A 19,395-nucleotide genomic window follows, 5' to 3' on the forward strand; every position below is an offset into this window, starting at 1 on the left:
CAATTTTTTACCTTTCTCTCCCTTTCATCACAGGCAAAGTTATTGGCAAAAATGGTAAAATCATCCAAGAGATCGTGGACAAATCGGGCGTGGTTCGGGTCCGGATCGAAGGGGACAATGACAAAAAGCTGCCCAGGGAGGAGGTAGGCAGGCAGGGGGCTGGCAGAGACAACACTGTCAGCAGCCAAGAGGTGAATGAGCCGCCAACCAGATACAGCTAAGCGCCCTCTGTTAAAGCTAAATAAAACCTTAGTGAGGAAAACACATCATTATAGGCATCTCTTTCTGTTGTGTTCACATGCAGGTTTACACACATTTACCTATTTTAAAATAGAAAATGTCTGAATTTTAATTCTTTGCTGACCTCAACATTTTAAGCTTAACATCACAACTGCAACACCCCCCCTCCCTCCTTTTTTCCTTTTTCCAGGGAATGGTTCCCTTTATCTTTGTTGGAACCAAAGAGAACATCAGTAATGCCCAGGCCTTGCTGGAATACCACGTGGCCTATCTACAGGTTAGTCACCAGTTCTAATAACTGATCCAGGTACAGCTTGTCACTTCTGCCCCTGAATTTCTCCTCAGCTGATCCAGGATCGGTGCTATGTTATAAGTGTGCCATTCAAGTCTGACATAAGGGTGACTTCAAATGTCCAGTGCTGCTTCTGATATTTTGCAAGTGCCAAAGAGTACAAGTGTTTGAATTTTAAAACAATATAACTGTGTTGAAGTCACAGTACTAAAGAGGAGTTTTTGAAATAGATGGCTGCCTCTTGTCTGGTCAGCTGATTTCCTCCTCCATGGAAAACTGTTGGTCACCCTTATCCTCCAAATGAATTTAAAAATAACCTCATTGGAGATAGTTTTAGTGGGGGAGGGTTTACGTGTGGATTACATGCTATCTACCCAGTCGCTTCTCAAAATAGTAATTTTCCCTCTCCCTCCACCCCTGAGGATTCAGCTGCTGTTTCAAACCGGCAGCTGTCACATTCTGATTTGACAACCTCACTCACACGTTTCACAGGCACATTGCACCTAGCTAAAAAACCCCAATAAATGTTGTCTCTGCAGTTGATCCTACTTAAGAGGTGCTATGAAGGACCACCACTGTCCCTGCCACAATTTACTTTTCATTAATTGTTTATAGGAACATTCCTACTTAAAAGGTTATTTCACCCAAAAATGAATTTTCTTCATTTACTCACCCTCATGCCATCCCAGATGTGTATGACTTTCTTTCTTCTGCTGAACATAAATTAAAATTTTTAGAAGAATATCTCAGCTCTGTAGGTCCATACAATGCAAGTGAATGGTGATCAGGCCTTTTGAAGCTCCAAAAACGGATCAAGTCAGCATAAAAGTAATCCATTAAACTCCAGTGATTTAATCCGTGTCTTCTGAAGCGATCCAGTTGGTTTTGGGTGAGAAGAGACCAAAATATAACTCCTTTTTCACTGTACATCTTGACAGCAGTCTCCTTGTCATTAATGATTTCAAGCTCGATTGCACTTCATAGCGCCATGCGTCAAGCACTAGGAAGTGTAATCTAGCTTGAAATCACGATCGTGCCTAGAAACTGCAATGACAAGATGTAACAGTGAAAAAGGAGTTATATTTTGGTCTGTTCTGACCTAAAACCAACTGGATCGCTTCAGAAGACATGGATTAAACTGCTGGAGTCTTATGGATTACTTTTATGCTGAACTTATCTCCTTTTTGGAGCTTTTGCAGTTCTGGTCACCATTCAATTGCATTGTATGGACCTATAGAGCTGATATATTCTTCTAAAAATGTTTGTTTGTGTTCAGTAGAAGAAAGTCAAACACATCTGGAATGGCATGAAGGTGATTAAATGAGAGAATTTTCATTTTTGGGTGAACTATCCCTTTAAGCTCTAATGACAAAATCTGTGACTTGAAGACTACAGAAAATATTTTTGGCTAATTGATCAGATTTCCATTGTAAGTACATTAAAAACTGAGGAATGAGTAAAATTTGTTTTCTGTGGGAATAGAGAGCTTTTTATAGAGCTTAAATTATTTAACCCAGAATATTTCTTTAATCGTATTGTTACCAGTTTCATGTGTTTTTCTGGGAAGAGTTTGATTTTCAGTTTAAAAAAAAAAAACCTTAAAGAATTTCACAAGACTAAACCTGTGATGTGATGCAAGTATGATTCAAGCATGTTAGAGCTTGGTTTTTTTCTTCCTATGACTACATAAGTAGCTTAATAGCTATAATGTCTGACACCTCTCTTTCTCTTGCACACACACTCCCTGTGATTGACAGGAGGTGGAGCAGTTGCGTCTCGAGCGTCTACAGATTGATGAGCAGCTCCGGCAGATCGGGGTGGGATATCGTGCTCCCCCAAGCCGCTCTGGTTCAGGGGTCGGTGGTGAGCGTGACAGGGGCTACCTCACGGATGAGAGCTCCAACTCCCTGCAGACCACACGCACATATGGAGGAAGAGGCCGTGGGCGTAAAGCAAACAATGCATTCTCTGGCTATGGTGAGACTGTGACTCCCATGATGCTCCTCTGTCTTGTATATGACTACCAGTTATGCATTTCAAGAGCCTTTTTCAATTGAATTGTGATTGGGGGAAAAAAATCATATGGCTGAAGGCAGCTGATCTCAAATATCTCTACTATGTTTTTTTTTTTTTGTGAAAATACTGCAAAAGTTTCTTCTGTAATTGAGCCATCTGCTATATATTTAGTGGTGATACAACTCCAAGTGCTGCAGGTTATAATAATAATGCATTCATCATGTTTTCACTCATGCTTAACTTGATGCTTTGCTTTAGTCTGCAATATGCTTTACATTCGGCAGATCATTTGCATAATTTGTTTAAAAAAAAAAACAGTATCAAATGTCTGGTTAAAAACCTACGGAGCCCCTTAGAGGACAAGGCAGACATTTTTTTTTTTTTCTGAAATAGATTTGCTTCCCCTCGCGATGAGTTTTGCATGCCCTCACAATCGTGGCATGATTTTTGGTGCCAGACGGGCTGGTTTGAGTATTTCTGTAACTGCTGATGTCCTGGGATTTTCATGCACAACAATCTCTAGAATTTACTCAGAATGGTGCCAAAAACAAAAAACATCCAGTGAGCGGCAGTTCTGCAGACAGAAATGCTTTGTTGATGAGAGAGGTCAACGGAGAATGGCCAGACTGGTTCGAGCTGACAGAAATGCTACGGTAACTCAGATAAACACTCTGTACAATTGTACAAAAGCATCTCAGAATGCTCAGCATGTCGAACATTGAGGCGAATGGGCTACAACAGCAGAAGACCACGTCGGGTTTCACTTCTGTCAGCCAAGAACAGAAAGCTAAGGCTGCAGAAATACTCAAACCATCCCATCTGGCACCAACAATCATGCCACGGTCCAAATCACTGAGATCAAATTTTTTCCCCATTCTGATGGTTGATGTGAACATTAACTGAAGCTCCTGACCTGTATCTGCATGACTTTATGCATTGCACTGCTGCCACACGATTGGCTACTTAGATAATCGCATGAATAAGTAGGTGTACAGGTGTTCCTAATAAATTGGTCTGTGAGTGTATACATTTTATATGTTAACATTAGTTAATGCACTATAAACTAACAATGAAAATGTTTATTTTTATTAACTAACATTAACAAATATTGTTCATTGTTAGCTAATGATACCTAATGCATTTACTAATGTTAACAAATGTAAACTTATTATAAAGTGCTACCAATATTATAGACTGTAGTAACCATAGTATTAACGGAAAACGTGTCTTTTCTATTGTAATATTGTAGTAATCACATTTATTTTTTTTATTTTTTTTTGTGTACACAAATATTTTATCATAGTAATATTGTAGTAATTAAGGGACCTTTTTTTTTGTTGTTGTTGTTGTCAGATACCTTGGTTTTAAAACAGTATACTGTATCCATATAGTAGCCTAACCATGGTTTTACGGGGATATTTTTACCATGGTATTTGTAGTAAAATCAAAATAGCCACAAAATTATGCTTTGTTACGATAGTTTTCATAGTTGTACTATGAATATCAAGGTTAAAATATGGTTATTTTAGTAAAACCATGCTAAATTTATTGCGATGGCAGGCAAAACTCTTTCAGAGTCCTCTTAAGTGGCTCTGTAAAAATCTGGTGGGCCCGTATTCACAAAGATTTTTGTCTTACCACTTACCAAAGAGTTCCTAGCTAGGAGTTTTTGCTTAAAACCTATTTTAAAAAAAAACTGCTAAGAGTAAGTTTTAGTAAGGAAATCCTAAGATAAGAGTCAGGCAAATCTGACCTTGTTGGATGAAGTTTTACGTGCGCGCTCTTTTAAATCGCCCACAGTGATTGGTAGACAGGCAGCCGCTATTTCTAACTAGCGAATACAGACAAATATATATATATATATATATATATATATATATATATATATATATATATATATATATATATATGAATATAGATAGCTAGATTTTTTTTTTTTTTTTTTTTGGGTTGATGAACATTTCTTCACCCTTCATTCAATATAGGGTAGCCCCGCAATGGCTGTGAATGCCACCTTTTTTTGTTGTTGTTGCAACGAGCGCGCATTCACGAGAAAACATACTCTATGAATTGTCAGTTGCTGTGCGGTCTGGAGAGGGCATATATAGTTTGATAGATTATTCTGCTGACGGATGACAGAAATTCCAAATTCATCCACGCTACACAGTTAGTGGTCAGGAAGCGCAGAGTTGTCAACCTTTATCACCGGTAAAATTGGGTTGTTTCGGTTTGTGGGTGGTAACTGCATCTCTAACTAAGGTTACAATAATGAAAACACCCTTGTGATTCAGGTGATACCTTTTTTGAAGGCCAATGTCATAATAATATTCGAATACATTATTTTTAATGTGGATTGACGACAGCAACCATACTTTGGATCGTTGATGATGAACTCATAGCGAGTTAGAAGTCCTCAGGAGGACTTCTAAGCTGTCATGGATTTAGGAGCTACTTTTAGCGTTAAAATGCTTAATGAATTACTCCTTAGATTAACATTTTACGAGTCCTAAAATTAGGAGTGATGCCTCTAATTTTTAAGAGTTGCTCCTAAATTTCCACATTGAGCTACTTTTAGCCTTAGATTTTTTGTGAATACGGGCCCTGGTGTGTGCCCATTAGTGGAAATTAATTATTACAGGGTCGTTAAAAGTTAATTTTGGTGAAAAATCGAAGCCATTAAATGTTTTAATCACAGAAAAGGAGATGACAGTGTTTCATAAGATTTGTAATACTGCGGTCAAGCCAGCCTCCACTTATAAAAACACTGTCAAGCTAGCCCCCACGTTGTTTTGCGGTACACGTATATACTATGCATTACGGTAAGAGCTTGTAAGAACTGATTTCAAAATAAAAGCGACCTTCTGGTGTACGTGATTTCGCATTCATTAATTCATTCTGTCAATAATGAATTAATGAAAAAATGAATGAATGAATAAAAAAACAAATAACTACATGAAACAAAATGAATAAATATTGAACAAAAAATAAAATAATAAAAAATAACACCTGCAAACTTATACAGGTGCATCTCAATAAATTAGAATGCCGTGGAAAAGTTCATTTATTTCAGTAATTCAACTCAAATTGTGAAACTTGTGTATTAAATTCAGTGCACACAGACTGAAGTAGTTTAAGTCTTTGGTTCTTTTAATTGTGATGATTTTGGCTAACATTTAACAAAAACCCACCAATTCACAAGTTGTTGTGACTGCACCAGACTACTAGCTGCTCAGCCTCTATATCATTTTGAAGTGAAATTGGTCTGTGGAAACAGGGAATTTCCTTTTAATATCCATCAGAATTTAGAGGGAACACAGCGTATATATGACATTTTAGAGGGCTTTAATTTTGAAATTTAACATCAGACTGTCCTGATATTGTGTGAGTGACACTCTGAGGTGGTGTATTATCATTCTGAAGTGAAATTAGGCTGTGGAAACAGGGAGTTTCCTTTTCTTTTTTTGGATTTTCTCCCCAATGCGCTGTAGTCCTCATGGTGGCATAGTGACTCGCCTCAGTCTGGGTGGCAGAGGACGAATCTCAGTTGCCTCAGCGTCTGAGACATCAATCCGCACATGTTATCACGTGGGTTGTTGAGCGTGTTACCGCGGAGACCTAACGCGTGTGGAGGCTTCACTATTCTCTGTGGCATCCACGCACGACTCGCCACGTGACCCATTGAGAGCGAGAATCACATTATAGCGACCACGAGGAGGTTAACCCAACGTGACTCTACCCACCCTAGCAACCGGGCCAATTTGTTGCTTAGGAAGCCTGACTGGAGTCACTCAGCGCGCCCTGGATTCGAACTCGCGACTCCAGGTGTGGTAGTCAGCGTCTTTACTTGCTGAGCTGCCCAGGCCCACCAGGGAGTTTCCTTTTAATATCTATCTGAATTTAGACAAAACACAACATATATGACATTTTAGAGGGCTTTAATTTTGAGATTCAACACCAGAATGCCCTGATACTGTGTGAGTGGCACTCTGAGGTGGTGTACCATCATTCTGAAGTGAAATTTGTCTGTGGAAACAGGAGGTTTCTCAATGACAGTCTGTCATTTTGGTGCTGAAAGTCAGATGGTCTTTGGAAATGTACTCTTTATTAAGTTTGCAGGCATTTTTTTATTATTACATTTTTTTTTATTTTTTGTTTCATATTTATTCATTTTGTCTTATGTAGTTATTTGTGTATTTTATTCATTCATTTATTTTTTCATTCATTCATTATTGACTGACTGACAGAATGAATGTGAAATCACATTCACCGGAAGGTCGCTTTTATTTTTAAATCATTTCTTACACACTCTTACCGTAAAGCCTATTATATATACAGTTGTGCTCAAAAGTTTGCATACCCTTTTGAGAATTGGTAATATATGTACCATTTTTAAAGAAAACATGAGTGAGCAGGCAATACACATTTCTTTTATTTCTTATGGGATTCATATTCAGCTGTAGGTTATAACAAAATGGCACAATCATAAAACAAAACATGGCAACAAAGAAAAAAATGAAATGACCCCTGTTCAAAAGTCTGCATACCCTTAGTTCTTAATACTGTGTATTGCCCCCTTTAGCATCAATGACAGTGTGCAGTCTTTTGTAATAGTTGTCTGAGGCCCCAAATTCTTGCAGGTGGTATAGCTGCCCATTCGTCTTGGCAAAATGCCTCCAGGTCATGCAAAGTCTTTTGGTCGTCTTGCATGAACCGCATGTTTGAGATCTCCCCAGAGTGGCTCGACGATATTAAGGTCAGGAGACTGTGATGGCCACTCCAGAACCTTCACCTTTTTCTGCTGTAACCACTGGAGGGTCAACTTGGCCTTGTGCTTAGGGTCATTGTCATGCTGGAAAGTCCAAGAGCGTCCCATGCACAGCTTTCGTGCAGAAGAATGCAAATTGTCTGCCAGTATTTTCTGATAACATGCTGCATTCATCTTGCCATCAATTTTCACAAGATTCCCCGTGCCTTGAGCTCACCCCGCCCCCAAAACATCAGTGAGCCACCACCATGCTTCACAGTGGGGATGGTATTCTTTTCACTATAGGCCTTGTTGACCCCTCTCCAAACATAGCGTTTATGGTTGTGACCATAAAGCTCTATTTTGGTCTCGTCACTCCAAATTACAGTGTGCCATAAGCTGTGAGGCGTGTCAAGGTGTTGTCAGGCATATTGTAACCGGGCTTTTTTGTGGCATTGGCTCAGTAAAGGCTTCTTTCTGGCAACTCGACCATGCAGCTCATTTTTGTTCAAGTATCGTCGTATTATCGTGCTCCTTGAAACAACCACACGTCTTTTTCCAGAGCAGCCTGTATTTCTCCTGAGGTTACCTGTGGGTTTTTCTTTGTATCCCGAACAATTCTTCTGGCAGTTGTGGCTGAAATCTTTCTTGGTCTACCTGACCTTGGCTTGGTATCAAGAGATCCCCGAATTTTCCACTTCTTAATAAGTGATTGAACAGTACTGACTGGCATTTTCAAGGCTTTGGATATCTTTTTATATCCTTTCCATCTTTATAAAGTTCCATTACCTTGTTACGCAGGTCTTTTGACAGTTCTTTTCTGCTCCCCATGGCTCAGTATCTAGCCTGCTCAGTGCATCCATGTGAGAGCTAACAAACTCATTGTCTATTTATACACAGACACTAATTGCAATTTAAAAAGCCACAGGTGTGGGAAATTAAACTTTAATTGCCATTTTAAACCTGTGTGTGTCACCTTGTGTGTCTGTAACAAGGCCAAACATTCAAGGGTATGTAAACTTTTGATCAGGGCCATTTGGGTGATTTCTGTTATCATTATGATTTAAAAAGGAGCCAAACAACTATGTGATGATAAATGGCTTCATATGATCACTATCCTTAAATAAAAGACAGTTTTTTTTGCATGATCAGTCATATTTTCAAAATCAATGCCACAATTTCTGCCAGGGTATGCAAACTTTTGAGCACAACTGTATACCCGTACCGCAAAACAGTATGGGGGCTAGCTTGACCGTGTTTTTCTAAGTGGAGGCTGGCTTGACCGCAGTTTTGTAATGAGGAACAATGTAAACTATGAAACACTGCACTTTCCATCAAAATAAAATCTCCAGTTGAAGGTGAAGACAATAATACAGAAATATACACTATCGGTCAAAGGTTTTGAAACACTTGACTGAAATGTTTCTCATGATCTTAAAAATCTTTTGATCTGAAGGCGTATGCTTAAATGTTTGAAATTAGTTTTGCAGACAAAAATATAATTGTGCCACCAAATTAATTTAATTCATTATAAAACTAAAATTTTATTTAAAATTTTTTTCCTTCAGTACTGTTTAAAAAGCATCCCAGGGTGATTCCTCAAGATGTTGGTTGAAAAAATGTCAAGAGTACATGTCTGCAAATTCTAGGTAAAGGGTGACTACTTTGAAGATGCTAAAATATAACACAGTTTTGATTTATTTTGGATTTTGTTTAGTCACAACATAATTCCCATAGTTCCATTTATGTTATTCCATAGTTTTGATGACTTTACTATTATTCTAAAATGTGATAAAAAAAATATAATAAATAATAAGTGTTTCAAAACTTTTTACCGGTAGTGTATTACTAGAATATAGAAATATATCATTTATGTATAAAACAAATCTAATCCTCAACATAATAATAATTCAGTATTATTATAATAAACTTGACTGGGCACCACAATGGTAATATTATTAATATAACATTCATAATATAATCAAATAATATTCAAATGGGTACCCAAAAAAAGTGACGTTTTGTGCATATCGTGTTCATTCACAAATGTTTTTTAGTAAAATTTAATGTTTGTAAATAATGCTTTTTATTAGGCCTTGTATTGTTGTATTGGTACAAATGAATAAAAAATATTAAATATCATTCTTGTGTTTATTTAGTGGAAAAATGCCTTTACTATTTTTTACTAGATTATTTACTAGATTATTAGATTTTACTAGATGCATTTGGCTGAAATTATGGTTCCTCTGATTACAAAATCACAGAGCACATACATAATTATCAAGATATATTTTAAATAACATCAATACACTGATAAATATAGAGAGAGGCTTTTTGTAGCCATATCGGCCAGCCCTTTCTGTGCTAGGCTAACCACTAAGCCTAGCCTAAGTAACTTTTCTAGCACTACCGGTGGTCGTTGTCTCTAGTTCTGCTGAAATGTCCTGAAAATTGACTGCTTTTTACGCATGCAAAAGTTATGTGGTGTCTCGGAATAGTGGTAAAGCACCACTCATATGAGTTGAACAAAGATATTTGCCAACTTTTTTCAAAACAATGTTCCTTCTGACTCGAATATAGCAAAAAATTTTCACGTGTGGCAAAACGGCAGATATCATTTGATTTGGTCACGCACCGCAGTTTAAGGTGGTGCTCAATTGTAGTGTTAACAATGCTAGGCCATTTGTGCTCTTGTTTGACTAGCCTCAATGAGTGCACACAAAAAAGGATGTTCACTTAAAATTTAGGAGAATGACGTACAGTCGAGGTACCTTAATAATAAACATATGAATAAGAAAAAAACTTTAGCAACTACTGTAGGTGTTTGCATAGAAATACACACAGTATCGATTCAACTCTTCTACTCTCACATTAGCTACATATTTAAATATGACTTGATGTTGCATATAGTAGTAAGTAAATGCATGAACACAATACATTTTGTAGCTGATTGAAGTGATACAAAGGTCTGACTTTTTTTTGTTTTTCTTTGTTTTTTTGTCTTGAAAAAGGTATTAAAAAGTATTAAATTGGAAGTGCTGATACCTGCAGATACCATGTATTATCTGAACAGAAGTGTAAATCTAACATTTTGTTTTTAAATCTAATAAAAAATATTTTTTTTCTTTCACAAAGGAACAAACTCTGAAATGTCCAATGCATCAGAGACTGAAGAAATAGTGGACCGGGAGCCCAGGCCCAGAGGGATTGAAGGAGATGAGAGAGGCTCTAAACGTGGAGGTCGTGGTCGTGGCTCTAGTGCAGGCAGGGGCCGGGGAGGACCGGTACCCCGAAACACTAACACTATCAGCTCAGGTAGATGCAGCTTAACTGTGTGAATGTTTTAAGAGAAATCAAAATCATTGCTGTATGCTTGGAGCAGTCATATTTTTGCATAGTGTCACTCTTCCCTACTGAATGTGTATGTTCCAGTACTCCGAGATCCAGACAGTAACCCGTACTCTCTGCTGGAGGGTGAAGGTGAACTAGGCGGAGATACAGATGCCAGCGAGAGCATGGGTGGCAGTGACCGCAGGAGACGTTCCCGCCGTCGCCGAAACGACCAGGAACCCAGCCTGATGGATGCAGCTGCTAACGAATCAGACAGTCAGGCAGCCGCCAGTGAGAACGGACTGGGTAAAACAACGTTTTATTTTGATAGACTACATGGGTCAATTAAGAACATTTGAGCACACCATTTATACCCCGTATTTGCATAGCAGTATTAAAACTTGCTTTTATCAGTTTCCTCCTTATCATTTACAAAATAAATTGCAGTCTAAACGTCAGTGTAATGTGAAAGCAAGTTCTGTGCATCTCACTTCAATTGTTGTCTTGTGGTCATTCCCCAGTATCTTGCTGGTAACTGAACTGTGTGCCGTTTAGTCTTTTCCAACGGTCATCTCTTATTTGAAGGAAACAAAAGTACATTTCGAAAAGAATGTGGTGAACCAGTCAACTGTAATTTTGAACTGAACTACTTCATAGCTGTGCAATTTAAAGGGATATTTCACCAAAACATTAACATTTTCTCATCATTTACTCACCCTTATGCCATCCCAGATGGTTTATGACTTTCTTTCTTCTGCAGAACAGAAATAAAGATTTTTAGAAGAATATCTCTGCTCTGTAGCTCCATTCAGTGCAAGTGAATGGTGACCAAAACTTTGAAGGTCCAAAAGGTAGCATAAAAGTAATCCACAAGACTCCAGTGGTTAAATCTATATCTTCAGAAGTAATATTATGGGTGTGGGTGAGAAACAGATAAATATTTAAGTAATTTTTTTTACTATAAATCTCCACTTTCACGTTCTTCTTTTTGTTTTTGGTGATTCACATTCTTCATATCTCCACCTACTGGGCAAGGAGAAGAATTAATAGTAAAAAAGGACTTAAATGTTGATCTGTTTTTCACCCGCACCTATAACATCGCTTCAAGATTTGTATGACTTTCCCCGATGTGTATGACTTTCTTCTGCTGAACCCAAATCTTTGGGTTCAGCAGAAGGAAAGGCATACACATCGGGGATGAGGGTGAGTACATTTTCAAGAGAATTTCCATTTTTGTGTGAACTATTCCTTTAAGATCATCACTTTGGAACATGTCAACCCATCAGAATTTGCTGTAGACTAATACAACAATTCTGTTGTATAGAGTGCAACAGTGACCACTCAATGTTTAAGAGCCCTTTGCTCAAAGTATTTTTCCCAGTCATTTTCTCCATTGTCATAATTTATGGGAACAAAAAAGAAATATTTTTAGTCACTAATGTAATGGCAATTAAAACGTATTCTTTTACAACAATTTGATTACATTTTAAGTAACAAATTACATCTGTAAAACAGGGTTACCTGTATGCCTGAGAGGGAATCTCCAGAAAATATCGTCCACATTAAGAAAGCCATTGGGTCATAAAGAAAATTGGGTTGATGGGAATTTCGTGGAACTGCCTCAAGCAGATAAACTGAATATAAATTGGTCCCCAAGCATCTCATTTCTCTCCCCCATTCTCTCACTCTTGACTCTTAGAAGAGGAGGGCAGGCCCCAGCGCCGCAATAGAAGCCGCCGCCGCCGTAATCGTGGCAACCGCCCTGAGGGAGGCTCCACCAGCCGTGATAGACAGCCAGGTGAGGGAGAGCAAGAAAGAAAGGGTCAAGATCTAGGAATAAAAGTGGCTTTTCTCTCTCTTTAAACTTTAGCTGATTCTCGTCAGACAAAATTCCAAATTTACTCAAAATCTTTGTTTTCCAATGGGAGCCTTTATTAAGCATAGTGAAAATAAATTATTGTTAATTGTTTGTGCCTTTAGTCTTCTTAATCTTTGGTTGCCAGGACTAAGCTTCAAAGTGTCAGAGTCACTTTATTCACTACTGCAGGGATGCAGCAGAATTTGGTTGTCAGCACAGAACAACAATAATGTACAAACAAACATCAGGAACAATACAGGAAATTAACTGAAAAAATATAATGGAAGTTATATATATTTTCCCCCTTTGTGATTCCTGTAAAATAGTTATGCAACACCTTAGCTGCGTTAAAGTCTGTATTTGTGAAAATACACTATGTGTTTTAAAGGGAAAGCGTGTCATAATCTTCAAATATTTGCTGCTGTTTTTTATTTAGTTTATAGTTGTAGTAGTCTCTTTATTCATTGTCTTTTAGTGGGTTTCGACATGGACATTCTTCACAATAAACATTGATAACACTTTACAATCATGTCAAATCAAAAATCAAATCACTATTGTCACACAGCCATATACACAAGTGCAATGGTGTGTGAAATTCTTGGGTGCAGTTCCGATCAACACAGCAGTCGTGACAGTGATGAGACATATACCAATTTACAATAACATCAAATTAACACAACACAATTTAAACATCTGTTATACACAATGTTCCCTTTGTTAACATTAGTTATTGCATTAGGTATCATGAACTAAATATTTTTTGTATTTATTCATCTTGGTTGTATAAGTTTATGTACAATACAACTTTTAATTTTACAAATGTATTAGTAAATGTTAAAATTAACAATAACCAAGATTAATAAATGCTGTTAAAGTATTGTTCATTGTTAGTACATATTAACTAATATAGTTGACAAAAGGAACCTCATTGTAAAGTGTTACCAACACATTAAAGGGTCTAGACAACACGAACACCAGACATCTACAGAATTATATAGTACTAAGAAAAAATGCATGTCCTTTCCAGCCATTCCCCAATATAAATGTTTATTTATTTGGCTGAATTCATTGTTTTGCTTATATTTACCACTTTACTGCTCATAAATGCATGGGGTGTGCTAATATGAAAAATAAACTCACAAGGGAAGCAGAGTAGGTAAAAAACCATTTATAATTGTAAAGTCTTTTCCAAGTTTGTCTAATGCCAGATGGAAAATGATCTACTTTTTGTAGAGCAATACTTCAGAAAATTGCAGAATGGTCCCATTAGTCACAGACACACATCATGTTTTGGAATGAGTACACAACCATTTCTTGGTGTTAAAGAAGGAAGAACCAATCGAAGCAGAACATTTTGAAGTGAATTACCAGTATATGATGTGGCCCTGTGCCAAAACTTTGTCCACCCAGGAATACTTCACTTGTGGTATTTTTTTCTTTATTTACCCTAGCTGACTGTTTTAAATTTTGCTTCCTTGTTTTCTGTGTTTATATAGTTACTGTTGCTGACTTAATCTCTCGTGCCGAATCCCAGAGCAGACAGAACCTCCCAGGGAAGGAGGAGGAGACCCAACACGTATCCCATCCCAAGGTGAGCAAATACTAAAATAACAAACCCTCTCCTCTGCAATAAGTGTCCCTAAACACATAGATGTAATGAAATGATCACTTATTTGCTATACTGCGAATCACCACTTTTCCATTGTCATGATTTTCTGTGCACAAATACTACTGTATAATAACACAGTATTTTTTATTTATTTAAAAAACAATTATGATACTGCCCTACAAAGCTAAAACGCATTAGCAACACTGAAACTAAGAAAAATTCGATGTTTTTGATTATTATTGTTATTAAATAAAAATGTTTTCTTGGATTAAAAGGTATTTTAAATAGCTATTTTGCAGGATAAGGCACGGAACAAAATGCTAAAATTGGCCACGATTCATTTAAACCCTTTCATTCTCTCCTCAACAGGAAAATGGGACTAGTGTAAGCAAGGAAGCACGTACTCCCTCCAAGCGTTCCCCCAGCAACGGCGTGGCATCCCCTGGGGGAGCTCTAACCCTGGTGAATGGGGTGTCGTAAAACGGTCATCTCGCCCCCTTAAGACCCACGTCTAGAGCAAGACACCATGGCGAATTCTGTCCCTGCTTGCATTCACGTAAACCTTTAAACTGACGAATGAAAATCGACAAAAATCCTTGAATTCATACAAGTTTACAAGGAGAAAAAGATACAAAAAAAGACGAACGCATCTACTTTAAACAACACATAACGGTGTATGTTTATCCTATCTATCAGTACTTATTGCTTATTTAAGACAAGCTTGCCAAAAATGAGCTGGTGGATATGACTCCAATATCTGACATAACACAGAAAACAGGACGTGACTATTTGGGTTTTATTTTAGAGAATTTGTTTCGTTTTTGTTGTCGTCGTTGCTGTCATTATTTGTTTTTGATTGTTTGTACTCATTGGTAATGGGATTGTGAAAACTCTCCCAAACAGATGCATCTCTGAAACAGTGTTAGCAAAATGAGGGAGGAGCTAGCGGAGAGGTGATGAGATGAGATGAAGGTGGAGCCTCTCGTAAGTGATTAAGGGCAAAAAGGGGAAGCGGAGAGACATTGTGCCTTAAATTAAGAAAAAAAAACTTGTGTTTTCTTTTTTCTCCTTAGTATTTGCATTGATCATGGGATGAAGTAGGTGGTTCCTGTTTTTCTGTGTTTTTATTTTGTCCAAGGAAAGGATTATGCAGAAAAAGAGTTCAGGGTTTAGATTGGGGGAAAAGATGGATAATTAATGCCAAACATGAAATTAGGACTTTCGTCCACAGTCAAGTCATTATTTGAAAGCTGTTTAATCTGTTTGTTTGTTTGTGCGTGTGTGTGTGTGTGTTTGTGTTTGTGTACATGTATAGTTGTGAGAGATACAGCACAAGCATATAAATTAGGAGGACCGTTACATGATCCAAGAGGCAACCCAGTAGAATCGAGAAGAGATTCTTTGTGTCCCGTTAAACAAGGAAAAGTGACACGAGTGTCATTCCCTCATTCAATGCCAGTGTCCTGGGCCTTAGCTGTTATGGAAGCATCCTTTTTCAAACAGAATCGGAGAGATAGACAAATAATTAACAACAAACTGACAGGTTCCGAGTGTTTATGTTTTTTAGTATTTCATCACATCTTTCCCCAGCAATCCACCTAAACTTCTAGCAGAATGAATGCATGTGGAAGGTAGCACATAGACACACACTAGATGGCTTGCAGCCCTTTGGTTTCAACTTACTGAAGGGCAGGAGGGGTTGACTCCTCATGAGCGCCCCCTTTTGGTGTGGATAGTTGGTTTTGATTGTAAAGAAGGCACTCTGGGAACAGTGTAACCTCAAAAGATGAGAGCTAGAAACACTTAGATGCATTCATTCACACACGCGTGTGCATACACATACAGAAACGCACCTGTGAGCATTGTAATACACTCCTATTTCGTTACAGCATAGTTCTGTCTCCGCAAGGAGGTCTAAAGCTGCAAATGACTGCGGCAGAGAAAATGTGTCCCTGGTTGTCACAGTTGAAAAAGAGGGAGGGACGGCTCTACCTTACTTTGTTACTGTCATCTTGGCTCCTGCTCTCAGATCATTCTTTTTTTGTTGTTGTTGTTCTTTCCACATCATAGAAAAACAAAAAGATTAAAATGGAAGTGAAATAAATTATTTCTGGAATGACACCTTTTGTGTACTTTTTGTTTCCTCTCCGGGTTTATAAGGTTGTATGTTATGTTCTGGTTTCAGTAGAAGTTAAGCTAAATCAACAGTATCTGTGCATAATGTTGATTACAATAAAAATAATTTAAACTTGCCCCTTGATTATAAAAAAACAATCAGGGATACAGTAAGGCACTTGTAATGGATGTGGGGCCAGTCCAAACACACTAAAATACAAGACAAACAATATGCGTGTTAACATGATTTAAGTGTGATAAAAATCGCTTGCTAACCTTATCGTGTAAAAATATATCCAAATCAGGATTAAAGGGTTTGTTGTCATGACAATGGCGTTGTGATATTGGATATAACTGTACGCAGAGATCACACTTAAACATTAAACGTGTTAACATGATTTATGTCTCGTGGCCATACTTTTCAAACAGTGTATTTAAACGTATATAGACTGGCCCTGTTCACTTCCATTGTAAGTGCCTCACTTTAACTGTGATTTTTGCTTCTTTTTTTTAAATAAACGAGGAAATTATTCAACAGTATGCCACACATGCTGTTAATTGAGCTTAACTTACTACAATACCCAGAACATTCCTGTAATACCTCCACAAAATATGATTTTACCTCACTTCAGTGGTTTTCACCTCATGGGTTGTGATTTAATGTGTCGCATGTCTGTTCTGATGTGGTCGTGGACGGCAGGTAAGAACTCTTAATGCAAATAATAAAATGCAACTATTTATCTAATCGTGCATAATTAGGCAAAATGAAAAGGCTTTATCAAATTTTAAAAGGGAGGAAAAATATCCTCCCATATCTTTTGTTGTAAACATCAGAGGTCTTGTGTCCGGTCAAACTCTACGGTAGTTTGCACCAATTCATCAGTCATTTGGTTAGCTTCAACCAAGTAAGGCAAATGCCGACATGGACAGGTTACGTGACATGCCCTCCCAGTTGTCCCAAACAACAGATTTCGTACATTGCTGTGCTAGTTTCTTGTATCTGGTATCGCTCCACACTCTTCACAAAATAAGATCAATTCTGAAATCAATACGTACTGTCAGTTATCACAAAATGAACCCCTTCAGGGTCCCTACTTCACTTCAGTTGCAGTGTCAGTATGCATTTCAATGTAATATTAATACATTTCAACATTTGATTTTCAGAACATTCCTGTTTACTTCTGTACAATAAACAACTGTGTTGGGTCGCCACTTGAAACCAACGTAAAATCTGAAGTCCTGAAGCAAAAACCGTTGAGAACCACTGCCCTACTTTAGCTGTCAAGCGTTCTTTTTCTTCTTACAAACATATCACACATTGGTAACCACTGCCAAACGTAACCGTTATTTCAGCTGTTACACACACACACACATATATATACACATATACATACAGTTGAAGTCAGAAGTTTACATACACCTTAGCCTAATACATTTAAACTCAGTTTTTCACAATTCCTGACATTTAATCGTAGAAAACATTCCCTGTCTTGGGTCAGTTAAGTCAATTAAAAGTGAAACAGTATGTCTGTAAACAATTGTTAGAAAATTATTCGTGTCAAAGTGCACAAAGTAGATGTCCTAAACGACTTGCCAAAACTATAGTTTGCTCATTTTAAACCTGTTGAGTGGTTAAAAAATTTAGTTTTAATGACTTCAACCTAAGTGTATGTAAACTTCTGACTTCAACCGTTTATTATTATTTATTTATTTTATTGTTTGCCTTCACTAAGAGACAGACTGCAGAATTGTATTTACCAAATGAATTGGGGACAGCATTGAATTGTGATTGTGCTTGCTTAAATGTTTAAAAGCTGAACTAATATTAAAGGTTTAGAACATGATCCCAGTTCATACGTCACGGCCCATTCAGACCGTCTCATAAAAATGCATGTTGTTCCTGGAACAGACTTAATCCTTGCATGTTTACCGATTCATCGCCATGCTAAATGCGTTGTTTACATTTGACATAAAACACTCCATTGTTTATCAATGCTTCAGTCTGCTCCGTGCCTGTAGACCGGTTCTGTTTCATGATGTTGCATCAGAGGCGTTACTGTACAAATAAGAATTATCATAATTTATTATCATAATGCTTGCTAACTTCACCGTTTTATATATAATTTAAATAATGATATCCAACAATTTTCTTTAGTTCTGGCATCACAATTAAAGAGCACCTGCTTATAATATAATGATGCATTCAAAACCACAAGGGTAAAGGGTAGGGGTTTAGTGACGTATTAAAGTAAATATACCATGTTGCCACCTCTCACTTCTACTCACCTGTGGCCACCTTGACTGCAACTCCACCTAGTATCTGGTGGCTTTTTTTTCCACCCCCTATGAACACCAGTGCATTAACACACGGCTCCACACCCTCTGAAGACCAAGCTCCAAGCAGGTAAGTTGTTCTATAGGTTTGAATTAATTATCCGAATGGTAACACTTTAAAATAAGGTTCATTTGTTAACATTAGTTAACAACATGAACTAACAATAAACAATAACAGTATTTATTCATCTTGGTTAATTTTAACATAGTAATGCACTTTTCAAATCAATAGATATAAATTTTAACATTAGTTAATATAGTTAGCACTATAAACTAACAATGAACAATAGTATTTTTATTAACTAACTCTAACAAAGATGAATAAATGGTGTAAAAAGTATATTGTTCATTGTTAGCTTTATTGTAAAGTGTTACCAATTTGCATTGTTGTTGATCTTGTCTTACAGATTCAGGCTTTATTTTAGATTTTTTAAATGATTTTTTAGATCTCTTTGTAAATGTTTGTTGTTGTCAGCTTTGCTTTATGTTTTTCTTAAGTTCTTTATCAGCTGTTAAAATGGTTGCAAGAAAACATTATGTAGCACAGATGTAAATTAGTGTTTTGATTATCAGCATGTTAGTTGAAGCAAGTGAGGAAAAGGGGACAAGAGTTTTTATTGAGATTTAGATAGCAGAGCACATGATTTACATTCACTATTTTTAAAACGATATTCTTCCAATCCTGTATCACCATTTTGTTTGTCCTTTTTCAATGCTGACAAAATTATCAAATGCAATATGGTTAATGGCCTCCATCTGTGAAATAGGAGAGGCTGAATGCCAAATTTGCAAGTAAAATTTGAGGGGGAACGGAAAAATGAAAACCGGTTCTCTGAACCCATTTACCTCCTCTCATT

General features: G+C 37.2%; 2 protein-coding genes across 3 annotated transcripts in view; both read left to right on the plus strand.

Annotated features, from left to right (window-relative positions):
• Window positions 1-16,210, plus strand: part of fxr2 (FMR1 autosomal homolog 2) — a 30,195-nt gene extending 13,985 nt beyond the window's left edge. The window contains exons 10-17 of one of the 2 annotated variants that reach the window (XM_051722883.1): window positions 34-191; window positions 431-517; window positions 2,290-2,509; window positions 10,428-10,607; window positions 10,725-10,928; window positions 12,322-12,420; window positions 13,977-14,071; window positions 14,459-16,210. In XM_051722883.1, coding sequence (XP_051578843.1) covers window positions 34-191; window positions 431-517; window positions 2,290-2,509; window positions 10,428-10,607; window positions 10,725-10,928; window positions 12,322-12,420; window positions 13,977-14,071; window positions 14,459-14,569 — 1,154 coding nt within the window. In that variant the 3' untranslated portion in view covers window positions 14,570-16,210. The remainder of the gene's footprint in view (window positions 1-33; window positions 192-430; window positions 518-2,289; window positions 2,510-10,427; window positions 10,608-10,724; window positions 10,929-12,321; window positions 12,421-13,976; window positions 14,072-14,458) is intronic. The other variant, XM_051722893.1, reaches the window with a different exon arrangement.
• Window positions 16,211-18,499: 2,289 nt separating this feature from the next.
• Window positions 18,500-19,395, plus strand: part of ponzr6 (plac8 onzin related protein 6) — an 8,592-nt gene continuing 7,696 nt past the window's right edge. The window contains exon 1 of the mRNA XM_051723342.1: window positions 18,500-18,608. The gene's annotated coding sequence lies outside the window, so the exon portion shown is untranslated. The remainder of the gene's footprint in view (window positions 18,609-19,395) is intronic.

This window comes from Myxocyprinus asiaticus, chromosome 2 (assembly GCF_019703515.2).
Source record: "Myxocyprinus asiaticus isolate MX2 ecotype Aquarium Trade chromosome 2, UBuf_Myxa_2, whole genome shotgun sequence".
NCBI classification, from domain to species: Eukaryota; Metazoa; Chordata; class Actinopteri; order Cypriniformes; family Catostomidae; genus Myxocyprinus; species Myxocyprinus asiaticus.